Below are 13,362 nucleotides of genomic sequence, written 5' to 3'. Positions count from 1 at the left end.
AAAAAAAAAAAAAAAAAAAGAGCTCCCTTGCTTCTTCTACTATGTGAGGTTATAATAAGAATAAAGATGTCTATGAACCAGAGAGTGGGCCCTCACTAGACACCAAATCTGTTGGCACCTTGATCTTGGATTTCTCAGACTCTAAAACTATAAAATATAAATTTATGTTGTTTACAAAGGCACCCAATCTACAATATTCTGAAACCAATGAAAATGACAATAAAACAGGGGCACGTTTTGACAACATGGAAAACATCTTCTCTGATGAGCTTTACACTCCTGAAAATAAATAATGAACCCCTAAACAACAAACCAGAATGATCCACTTTCCCAAAAGTAGAAGGAACTTACTGGTAAATGTCCAAGAAGAGAAGAGATGTTTTCAGCCACATGAATGATCACTCCATCTGCGTTCAGTGTAATCATAAAGCCATCTAATAACTAATGACGAGAGGATAATAATGTAATTAAATAGTGGAACAATAATAAAATGATAGCTTTATTGCTAAATGCTTAGATAATTATAACAGCACACTGAAATGTATTGCAGTCCTTAAATATCAATAAAGTAGGCACAGACTTAATTAAAATTCCATTATTCTGCCTCCTACACAGAATCTACTTAACCTTAAGCATGAAATGTTTATCAAATGATGTGTCACTTAAACAAACAAATTTCAATGTACACCCAATTAACATGAAATTCTCTAACACAAGCTGAGAAGATTCATTTCCATGTGTAGGTTGTTTCACTTTAAGAACATTTAATTTCAAAAAAGTTAAAAATATTTTAAGGACACTTTCATTTGTGGTTAGGTTAGTCATCTCCTTATAAATATGGATACTGCCATCACTTTCCTGCTATATAATGGATTCAATAGCCAGACAAATGTCTCCTGGTAGAGAATATCTAAAATGATGAATAAAATATATTAAAACTTATTTTTCAAAACAGGACCAAGCTATTGGTAAAGTAAGGGAAATAATCTGGTATCAGAAATGACTAGATTGTGAGAATTAAGACATCAGAGAATATTAGACCCTGTATTTGCCTTGAGACTATCTTCCAACACTGATGGCCTAGAGCTTGGGGGACAAAAGCAAAGCCGAGGCCTGTACAAGGCAGGAGGTGAAATCAAAGACCACAATATGAAGCCAGGTCTCCAAAAGGGTGACACCTTCAACAGGTGAAACAGAAAAATCTTATCCAGTGAAAGGAGACAGGGAATGTGCATGCCTCCCTCAGCCTCAGTCCTGGGAAGAGTAGGAAAAGAGAAAATAGTCAACTTTAGGAGGCACTAAGCAGAAGCCCACCTTTACACAAACTTGGAGCTAGAATTCATACACTACCTGTGTGGCCCTCAACAACCAAAGTCTAATATTTAGTTTAAAGTGATCCTGACCCCATATGTCTAATAAAAGTAAATCAAAATCACATCTAGACAATGATTTTAAAATGAGGGTTCAAAGAACTCATGCAGATAAAGTTACAAATAATACGAGCTTATAATAAAAATAAAACACAGGAAGAAATGAAGCATTACAAACAAGAGGCAATAGACATAATAAAGAATCATATTTAAAAAATAACAGATATTGGAATTATCAGATACAGAATACAAAACAAGTATGCTTAATAGGCTTAAATAAATAACAAAGGGCACTAAAAATATGAAGAAACAAGAGACTCAAAACTGACTCGTGAGATATAAAACATAATCAAACAAAATGTCTATAGATGATATTGTCATCAAAATTAGAAACTTAATGTATAGGTTAAATAGCATGTTAGAACACAGCCAGAAAAAAAATTGTTGAGCTGGAAAGAGCTAAGAAAATGACTCAGAATGTAACACAAGGAGACATACAAATGGAAAAATAAGATAAACTCATTTCATGGAGAAGAGAATGAGAAAGTCCAACATATGTCTGATCAGTGTTCCAGAAGGAGATAATATAACAGAGAAGAGGAAATACGCAATGAGATATAGGTTGAAAATTATGCAGAAGTAATAAAATACACCAATCTTAAGATTCAGGAAGCCCAAGTAATTGCAAACAGGATTCTACATTTGGATAAAGTCACAAAATCCTCAAACCCATTAGGATGGGCTATGATTAAAACAAAACAAATAGTTTTGGGACAAGATATGAAGAAATTGAAACCCCTATGCACTATTGAGGGTAGTAGAAAATGACAAAGCTGCTATAGAAAACTCTATGGCAGTCTCTCAAATAACTAAACATAGAACTATCATGTGATTCAGCATTTCCACTTCTGGGTGTATAAAAAAAAAGATCTGAAAGCAGGAACTCAAACAGATATGTGTACACCTATGCTCACAGAAGCATTATTCATAATGGCCAAAAGGTGTAAACAATCTAAGTGTCCAACAGATGAATGTATAACCAAAATGCATAACAAAAAACAAAATATTATTCAGCCTTAAAAGGAAAGAGAATTTTGCCACGTACTACAACATGGATGAAACATGAAGATATTATACTAAGTGAAACACGTCACAAAAGGACACTACTGTATGATTCCATTTATATGAAGTTCCTAGGACAGCCAAATAGATAGATGCACAAAGTAGAATGGTGGTTACCAGGAACTGGGAAAAAGTGAGAATGTGGAGTTATTGTGTTTCAGTTACGCAAGCTTTTAAAAGCTGGAAATGGATGGTGGTGATGGTTGCACAATAATGTGAATGTACGTAATGCCACTGAACTCTATATTTAAAAGTGATTAAATGGTAAATTCATGTTATATACATTTTACAATAATAAAAAAACAGGCCAAATAATAAGTTATAATGGAGATTAGAAAGTATTTATGATATAATAATTTTTTAAACACCATTTATCAAGACTCGTGAAATGCAGCTAAAACAACATTTGGGAATCTTTGCCTAAGTGTATATATTAGAAAAGAAAATTGGTTAGAAATCAATGAATTAAATAATCCAAATTGTTAGAGAACAAAAACGAACCCAAAAAAAGTGAAAAAAGTAAAATAGATAAAACAGCAGAAATAATAAAATAATAATGACCACCAATGAGAGAATCAAAAAACGTTTAAAAGTCCCCAATTCTTCGAAAAAGAACATTAAAATTTTGACAAACCTCTGGTAAGATGAAATCATGGGGGCAAAAAAACACAACACATATTAAGGAGTGAAAAGTTGGATATCATTACAGAAGCTTCATTACTGAATAACTCTTAAACTGCCCCCAACAAATTTGAAAGCAAGTCCTTAGAAAAATATAAATTACAAAAAGTGACCTTGGGGAAGAAGTAAAAAATATAACCAATCACATCATCATTAAACAAGCAAAATCACTACTTTAAAATATTCCCTCTTATCTTTGTAATGTTGTTCTCCCTTCATAGCCATACACAAAAAAGAACTCAAAAAGTTATGAAACACATTAAATATAATAGATAACGTTAAAGCCTTTAAATATAAAAAATAAAGAAGAATATATTTTTAGTTACCTTGTGGTAAGTAAGGATTTTTTTAAACCAAGAAAGTAACACTCTTTGGTAAATTTCATCTACTTTAAAATTGAATAATTTCCTGTTTGTCAAAAGTCACCTTAAATAGTGAAAAGGCAAGTTTCAAACTAGAACAAGAATTTTGTAACACATAACTTGCAAGTGATTCATTTCCAGAATCTGTTTTTAAAATCTCCAACATATGAATAATTAGAAAGAACAACAATACCATAAGAAACTGAGCAAAGGTTAGAAACAAGCATCTCATAGAAGAGGAAACACAAATGGCCTCAAAATTTGTGAAAAGACGCTCATTGTCATTTGTAATGAAACAAGACACCATTCCATTCCCAACCAATTGACAAAAATTTAAAAATTAGACAATAAATTGTTAGCAAGGATGTGGAGCAATAAGAACTTTCATCCACTACTACTAAGAATATAAATGAACAGTAAAATACACAATGAAACACAGCCACTTGAAAAGCATTGTCATTTTCATGTAAAGGGGAGCTACCCTACCACTCCACCCTACCCTCCAGCAATCTCACTCCTAGATATACACCTAGAAACACTCTTGCTTATATGGAAAAGGATATACAAACAAAAATGTTCAAACCAAAACTGCTCTCAATAACAAAAACCTACAGCTCTACAAGACCCAGTTTATGCGCCTCTAATTCATACCCCATCCCACCCTCAATCAAGCCAGGGATTTTAGCTTTCCTTTTGCAGTCCCAGCCTAGTCTCCTAATTCCGCCAGCAGTAGGGGTTTCAGTATCCATCCAAAGTGACTGGATTCATGAAAGCAGTAACTTCATCCACCTTGGGGCATCGGATCTGGGTACCCTAGTGGGTTTCCAAAAAAGCCAGGTGACTTTTGACTAATGACAGGAGATAGAAAATGACAGGAGATAGAAAGGAACTGGTAGATACAGTATTTTCCCTTCCTCCCCTATACAGACTATTCTAAGGTGTGGTGCCTTTTACATAGTTTAAGAGTGACTGAACAACCCACTGTGTGTTCTTGTGAAGCTGTATCCAGCTTGGTAATAAACTATCCTAAATTTCAGTTCCCTTTGTCCCTGCCTTACTTTTCTTTCCCCCTCACCCTCGCTATCCTGAGAATGCATATCCCACTAAAACCTCAGCATGTAAGTTTTGTTTCTGCCTCTACTTCCTAAGGAGCATGAGCTAAAACAGATTTCTAGTGCCCATCAACAGTAAAATGGTTAAGTAATTGTATAGTATGTTCTAACAAGAATACAGAAGTAAAAATGAATGCACTAGAGTTACATGTAGTGTCATGGATGAACTGAAAAGGTTGAGCAAAATATCAAGTCAGAGAAGAATACATACAATATGATTCAATTTATATAAAGGTGAAAGTCATGCAAAAGAAAACAACATATCACTTACAGATGCATACACTTGTCCTAAAAATACAAAGCAAGTCAAAGGAATATTGATACAGAACTCAGGAAATGGTAGGGAAGAAGTGGTGTGGAAGAAGAAGATCATGACAAAGGGGATTTCAAAGGATCTGGTAATGCTCTATTTCTTAACCTCAGTGTTACCTGTACTATTTTTTAACTGTTAATATATGTTATATACATTTTTGTAAGATAAAATTTTAAGTAAAAGCTTTTAAAATTGGGTGCTTGCTATTTCCTATTAGACGTCAAAAGATAATGTCCAAAACTGCCACATGCCTGAAGTGACCTTCCAAACACATAGGTTCAGAAAAGAGTCTAGGCAGATCTGGTAAGGCGTTTTGCTCCTCTACTCATTTTTTGTATGTCTGCTTGCTTTTGGCATTTTGATTACCACATTCTCTACTGAGATGGTTTGCTCTGAGTTAGTCTGGACCCCCATGGGCTGGAGTGTAAGTGAGGAAACATGGTGTGCTACTTAGCTGTGCTACTCAACAGGTCTTGGAGTAGCACAAGGTGCAAGGTGCAAGCTCTCCCAGCTTTGGTCTCCTCTTTCCTACAGTAAAAAGGATCAACATCATTATTAACTTAATCATAGGCTTCTTATGAGGATGAAATCGGCTACTCTACATGAGAGCACTGTGTAGGTTGATACACAGATGTCAGGAGGCTGTTACGTTTGACCAACAGTATGGCAAACAGGAAGGAAACATCCAAAGCTAAGTCATTGCTCTGAAATACAAGCCATAAGAAACAAAGGCACCTTGATCTCTTGCCCTCCAAACTCCGCTTTCTTTCATGCTTCAAAAGAATGGCCAAAGCTGTAATGAAACTGGAAAGTGAAGAGAAAGAGCCCTCTACTGTCCCTCTTCTCAGATTCCCTGATGTTTCCATCTCTCTGGCTGAAGTCAGCTCTGATTAGTCAGACTGAGCTTGTTTATTGCAAGAAAAAACTTCATGAATAAAGAACAGACTTTTCTAGGGAAGTTATTAAAGCCTAATGGAGGGGGAAAAAGTGGAAAGCAGGGAATTACCCAAGATATTCTGATCCTTCCAGTTGAATGCCATATATTCTGTAGTTGTGAACATAATTATCCCTCTAGGGTGTAGTTATACCTTGTCTAGCTTCTAAAATATTTCAAATAAGCATCTGGTTTCATAAAATTGGTAACAGGATTTCACATAACACATTTTAAGTCCTCTATTTAGCAAATATTTGTGTATAGGATCCCTAAAACAAAACCTTTAATAAAATTGAGAGAGGGTCGTGTGCAGTGGCTCATGCCTGTAATCCCTGCACTTTGGGAGGCCAAGGTGAATCGTTTGAGCCCAGGAGCTCAGGAGACCAGCCTGGGTGACATAGTAAGACCTTGTCTCTATAAAGAGTTATAAAACATAATTAGCTGAGCATGGTAGTGTGCACCTCTGGTCCCAGCTACTTTGGGGGCTGAGGTGGGAGGATTGCTTGGGCCCAGAAGGCTGAGGCTGCAGTGAGCCACAATCATACAACTGCACTCCAACCTGGATGACAGAGTGAAACCCTGTGTCAAAAAAAAAAAAAAAAAAAAAAAAAAAGTGAGAGTCTGTTGCTTAAAAGGAAGAAAAATGAAGTAGAATATTAAAATATGGCTCCACTCATTCACAGTCAGTAGAATTTTGCCTCTAACATTGGGATGGGTTTGAAAAGATTCACTCACACAATGCCTTTCTCAGACACCATTATGACCACTAATGGTCATAGTGCTGGGTGATCAGCCAATACTGAAAGAGAAAAGGGACCAGACTGATAATTTCTGGGTGTCTAACATTGCCAAACAGTGTACTATATATTTTACTCATGTTCACTTTATTTTATTCTCACATCATCTCAATGAGATAAAGATCATTTTTACTCATTTTAAAGAGAAAGAAATCAAGGCTCAGAGATGGTAATTCAGTCAAGACACACAGCAAGTAAGTGACAAAGGCAAAATCTGTATCCTTATCTGTCCAACTCAAAGGAATATGGTCCTTCGGAGTGCAGTTTGTGGCTTGTGAAACTAACCAGTTCACTTGGAGATAGAAACTATAAACCCCTTACATTCTTGAGGGGGGAACAACTACTTGAAGGCTAATTCATTAGAGTATAACCATCTATATTGGAAGAGTCTACCAGATAACCACTTAACTTGCCACTAACCTATGCAAAGATTTGTTTGTGTTTGTTGTCACTCAAAATCAGTGTTTCTCAAAACTCAGTTGGCATAGGAAGCATCCGGGGAGCTTGAGAGAAATGCAAACTCCTGGCCCTAACAGGTTTGAGATTCTGATGTGGACGATTTAAATTATCAAGCTCCCTGGTTGATTCTAATGCATATTATCTCCTAATCACACTTTGACAAACACTATTCTTTGCCTTCTATTACATGTATTCAACATATAAAGTAATCAAAGAACAAAAGCCCTCTTACCTGTAGCATCATTTGGTTGAAGTCATCATAGGTACGAAAAGATGGAATCCAATTTAATTTCCTTTGAGAGCTTTTGGATTGACTTTGTCTTTTAGAAAAGGAAGAAAGTACAGAACAGTGTCACATTAAAATGATTAGCTATGGGTATTAGATTTTCAAAGTTATACTTAATTTATAGAAAAGACTCATGAGAAAATGCTGAGTGCTAATGAAGGATCTGATGTTGGCTAACTAATTGTATATAAATGATCACAAACACAGAAGTGTTTGGAATTGAAAAAGACTTTGAAGATCATCCAATTCAATTTCTACCACACACATTATGACCTGTTCAACACTTTTACGATTTTTCAACTTCTAGTTCTTTTTTTCCTCTTGAGTTCTACCAAAACCCAGTATCCATAATCTGCCAGGTAAGTCAAGGGGCTCTAAGCAGATCCAGACCCCCAAAGTCCTCCCCTAGTCCTGACTAAATTATGAAATTCCACTCTTTAGTTTCATCTATTTAAGCTTTACACAAGGTCCCTTAACTAGAATATCTTCAAGCCTTATCTTTCATCTCTTCCAAGCTACTGGTACTGTCCTCTCCCCCATCCGTCCTATCACATTCTTCAGGGTTTTCTGGTTTCCTCAATGAGAAGTGTGTTTCTGCTCCTGTGCTTAGTCTTTGCTGTCAACATGTGCCCCTCTCTACCTCCCCAACTCCACCCTACTCCACTAACTTCACTAGCAAAGGGACTTCACTAACACAGCCCTCTAATCTCAAGTGATTTTAATATTTCATGTCAATAAACATTAGTTCCTTCTCCTCACAGAAAAATGAGACCCACAGCATACAACTTTGATCTCTATTAAAAATATAAAATCGTATGAAAAGGATAATGTTGACAGTGGCTACTGCTTTCTTGACAGGCATGAGTCTCTGACTCTTTCCTAGAAGTAGAGTTGGGTAAGAGGCAGGCCATGCATAAAGAGAACTTTAGAGCCCTCACTGATGAGGGAATGAAAATAGGGTGTGTAACTGGGTGTGAAATAGGAGTAACATGAAAAGTAAACCATGCCAACTGCATAAATGCCTCAAGATCAGTGATCCTGACCACTGTCCCAGCTTGGAAACTCAATTCTAGGCATAGCTCTTCAAACTCAAGTAACAACCCATGATACTCTTCCACAGTCAATTTCTGAAGAAATTTCTCCATTGCCTTCCAGTTCCATCTAATAACTTTCACCTCCTATACTTCATTCAAAGAAATAAAAAAGATAGGGAGTTCATATACTGCCAAGAAAGGATAACCACTGTATTTTATAAATAAATCATAAAGGACTTTTCTACTTTACTATTACCCATGGACTTGTTTTTGTTTATTCTCTAAGGTGTGCATCACATCCAATTCTTCACCATATCCCCAATGTCTAACATGGTACTTAAGTCATGGCAGGGATTTAATACTTGTTAAACTGAACCTTTTTTATTCATTTATTTAACAAATGTTTACAGAGCTTCTGCTATGGGTCATATTCTGCTTTACAGGTCCAGGATATAGCATAAACAAGAAAAATAAGATGATTGTTCTTTTGTATCTTACAGACTGATGGGGCAGCGTAGACAAATAATCAACAAACAGACAACACAACAGACAGTTTCAGGTATCTGCAAGTATAATAATTGGTAAGATCGGGTGATCAAGAAAAGCCTTACTAGGAAGGTACTAGGAAGGTAACATCTGAGCTAAGATTTGATAGACAAGAAAGCGACTGTGTGAAGATATGGGACCAAATCATCTCAGGGAGATGAAGCAGTAAGTGCAACATGAAGCAGGAAATCATTTTGCCTATTTGAAGAGACGAAAGGATCCCAGAGTGGCCACAGTGGGATGACCGGGGGTAAAGCAGTAGGAAAGCCTGAGAGATAGGAAGGGCCAGATCATATAGGGTATATGGTAAGAAGTCTATATTTTATGTTGAGTAAAACATGAAATGCTTTTAATTATTATTATTCTGAGATGGAGTCTCGCTCTGTCTCCCAGGCTGCAGTGTAGTGGCGCGATCTCAGCTCACTGCAACCTCCACCTCCCGGGTTCAAGCCATTCTCCTGCCTCAGCCTCTCGAGTAGCGGGGAATACAGGTACCTGCCATCATACCCAGTTAATTTTTTGTATTTTTAGTAGAGATGGGGTTTCACCATGTTGGCCAGGCTGGTCTTGAACTCCTGACGTCAGGAGTTCAGGTGATCCACCCGCCTCAGCCTCCCAAAGTGCCGAGATGACAGGCGTGAGCCAGCATGCCCAGCCCATGAAGTGCTTTTAAGCAGGAGAGTGACATGGTAGATTTTTACAAGATCCCTATGGCTGTTTGCTGCAAACAGAATGAAGTGGGTAGTAAAGACAGAGGCAGAATCTAGCTATGAACCTTCATCAAAAGTAAGAGATGAGGGAATGGGGAGATGTTGGACAAAGGATGCAAAATTTCAATTAGAATAAGTTCAAGTTCTATTACACATCATAGTGACTACAGTAAATAACAATATATTGTACACTTGAGAATTGCTAAGAGAGTAGATCTGATGTGGTCTCGCTGGAAAAAGGTAAGTATGTGAGGTAATGCATATATCAATTAGCTGGATTTAGCCATTCCACAGTGTATACATATATCAAAATACCATGTTCTATACCATAAATCCACACAATTTTTATTGATCAATTTAAAAAAGAAAAAAAAGTAAGAGATGATGGTGGCCTGGATTTGGGTGGTACATCAAGGCTACGCAAATGGTGAGAAATGTATAGATATGAAACATACTGTCTAGGTAGAAGCCAAAAAAATATTGCAGAGGAACTGGATAGGATGGTGAATGAAGTGGAGGAAACAAGAACGGCTTCTAAACGTTTTGCTTGTGCGGCTGGCAGAATGACTGGTGGTTGCCAGTTACTGATATGAAGAGAACTGGAGGCGGGGATGAGACAGGCAATGCAGTGGAGGGGTATCAAGAGTTCCTTTATGGCCATGTTAACCCTTCTATTTAACATGCAATTGAGGACATCACGTAGAAAACTCTTTTGCTGATTGTATAGTAAGTATGATTCTCAGGGAAGGAGCTCAGGGCTGGAGATAGATTTTAAAAGTGGAGGTCACTGATATCTACATAACACTTCAAATCAAGGGAATAGATAAGGAAACCTGGAAAATGAGTACTGTGTAAATATAAAAGAGAAAAAAGAGAAAAAAGTCCAAGGACTGAGCCATGGGTACACCCATGTTTAGAAGTTGAAAGGGGAGGAAGAAGTAAAAAAACACAGATAAAGAGTGGCCAAGTCATATGGTTTGGCTCTGTGTCCCTGCCAAAATATCATCTTGAATTGTACTCCCATAATTCCCACACGTTTGTGGGAGGGACCTGGTGGGAGATAATTGAGTCATTGGTGCACTTTCTCCCATATTGTTCTCGTGGTGGTGAAAAAATCTCACGAGAGCTGATGGTTTCATAACGGGAAACCCATTTCGCTTGGCTCTCATTCTCTCTCTTGCCTGCTGCAATGTAACATGTGCCTCTCCCCTTCCGTCATGATTGTGAGGCTTCCCCAGCCATGTGGAACTGTAAGTCCAATTAAACCTTTTTCTGTTGTAAATTGCACAGGCCTGGGTATGTCTTTAGCAGCAGTGTGAAAGTGGACTAATACGCCAATGAACCAGGAAAGAAACTTGGTGATTGTGCTGTCCCGGAACCTGAGGGAAAAGTGTTTCAAAAAGGAGGGAGTGGTCACATGTCCAATGTTTTGGAAAAGTCAAGAAAGATGAGGACAGTTAAACCAAATAATTCAGCAATGTGAAGGTCACTGGTATTCCTGACAAAAGTAGTTGTAGTTGAATGGTAGGAGCTAAAGCCTCAGTGAAGTGGGTTGAAGAAAGAATGGGACGTGAGCCAGTGGAGACAGGGCCCATAAAATCATTTCAGTAAGTTTTTCTGTGAAGGAGGAGAACACAGAAATAGGGCAATACCTGGAGGTATCATGGGGTCAAAAATTATTTTAAAGTAAGAGATTATTACAGAATAATTACATATTTATGGGCATGACTTACTCAGATGTTTTGAGTTAAACCTACTGAGTTAAACCTTAAAATATTGTAGGTAATATTTTACAGGCTCGGGGTCATGTTTCCCTCAGCAACATTTACTACATACCTTTAAGTGCTTAAGATACAGAAATTTGCATTATTTCCCACATATGCTTCTATTAATTTTCATTTCCTTGGCCCACTTTTGCATGAATCTCCATCACATTTTAAGTGTCAACCATATACAAACTTGTGAATGCAAAGAAACAAACTATCTGTGTATTAGAAGGTACTTCAAGAGTTCTTCTAATCATTAATTCTTCCCAACGAATGTCTGAGGTAAAGTGAGAGACGAAGTTGTCCCACCCACAGCTAATTTTCAATGTGGCTAATTGAAAACCTATAATGATGGTGGAGGCTGAACAAATCAAACCTTTGTCCTCTTGTGAAAGGACAGTGGTGCTCTGTAATGTTTCCAATTTGTCTCCTTTTACAGGATAGCCATGAGTTTGCAGTATTTTGCGGAGTCTTGTCAAGACGGCAGTTAATTCGGCCTTCTTTGCCTTTTCGAATTCATCAGATTCATCCCTAATTGAGAAAAAGAAAACCAATCAGGGTTACTAATGGCAAGGGTGGGGCGGGGAAATCAGATAATGGAACACTAGAAGGTAAGAAGAGAGAAAGGGAGAAGTTAATGTCAATATTTGAGCAAAAATCCAGTCCTTTGATTACCCATAGAGCAACAATAATAGTCATTATTAAAATAAGGAAATGAAAGCCAACTTCATCTCCCTTTGCTGTGGGGCCCTTGAGGGTAGGGACCATATCTGTCTCCTTGTCTCTTCCAGAACAAAGCCCCGCACAGTACCTGGCACAGTGACCTAAGAACTATATAAAATAAGTCCAAATTAATTTGAATTTAACGGTGGGTCTTTGTTCCACCATATATTATTACATCCTTTAGCAAGAGTGTTTCTGATAAAATTAAATTCTTTCTAAGTGGTCTATAATCACACAAGAGGCTCTCTCAAAGCCAATGCTCTTCTCAGAGAGAAGACTGAATCATAAAATGCTACTTGATTTTTTTTTACTTTTAAAGACCACAGATCATACTACAAACTTTTGACAAAAACTTTTTGATCAGTGTACTTGAATTTATTTTAGAAGTTTGATCTGGAAAAATAAGTTAATTTATCTTCTCAAACACAAATGAATTTAAGCTGTAGGCAAGCCAAGGCTCAAAAATAGTCTTCTAAAAATATCAGGGACTGTATACTTGTCAGTCATTTGACAACCATTAGAGTCAGCTCTGGGCAGGCACTGTGCAAGGCATGGAGGACACAGTTTGAGGAAGAGGGCTGTCAGGTAAATAGGTAATGTGCTAAGTATTATAATAGAGTTGGGGCTGAGAGTTATGAAAAAAAAAAAACAACAACACTGGAGAAACGACATTTCTCTGAGTGAATTAGGCTTCCCTGAGGAAGTAGCATTTTGCTAGATGTGAAATGGGAACAGAGCACGAGGGAGAGGGCTTTGACAGAAATGTCAGTCAGTTATGAATGCATACCTCTTCTCTTTCTCTCTCTCATCCTCATTCATTATTCAGTGATGTAAGGAAGACTCCTGAAATCAAAGTGAAGCAATATTTTACTAAGAAATCAGTTTTAGTGGTGAATCACAGTAAAGCAATAAGGATAATCAAAATTCTCAATTGCGTAACACTTTTCCCTCAAGGAATGCCTACTTCTTTTAAAGATAGGCTTTCATTAAGTACCAATAACATTCTCATATGTTATGTAGATGTTGAAGACTTGCTTTATTGTGTAATCCCCAATGAATATTTTTGATAATAACATTACAAATGAATATATTTGTAAAAGTTACAAAAACATTCTGTGGTTACACCACTTAATCAAAAAACAAAAAC

At 37.0% G+C, this 13,362-nt stretch overlaps 1 protein-coding gene across 1 annotated transcript in view; it reads right to left on the bottom strand.

Moving 5' to 3' along the window:
- The window catches only part of PASD1 (PAS domain containing repressor 1), a gene marked incomplete at its 5' end in the record, with an annotated part of 73,785 nt that extends 61,777 nt beyond the window's left edge, over window positions 1–12,008 (bottom strand). Inside the window, 3 exons of the mRNA XM_017884078.1 lie at window positions 352–441; window positions 7,383–7,470; window positions 11,869–12,008. Of these exons, the coding sequence (XP_017739567.1) occupies window positions 352–441; window positions 7,383–7,470; window positions 11,869–12,008 (318 nt within the window). The remainder of the gene's footprint in view (window positions 1–351; window positions 442–7,382; window positions 7,471–11,868) is intronic.
- Window positions 12,009–13,362: the final 1,354 nt, after the last annotated feature.

The sequence above is a fragment of the Rhinopithecus bieti genome, unplaced genomic scaffold (genome assembly GCF_001698545.2).
Source record: "Rhinopithecus bieti isolate Rb0 unplaced genomic scaffold, ASM169854v2 scaffold_14838, whole genome shotgun sequence".
In the NCBI taxonomy this organism is placed as follows: Eukaryota; Metazoa; Chordata; class Mammalia; order Primates; family Cercopithecidae; genus Rhinopithecus; species Rhinopithecus bieti.
This window is presented reverse-complemented; position numbering and strand designations above follow the sequence as displayed.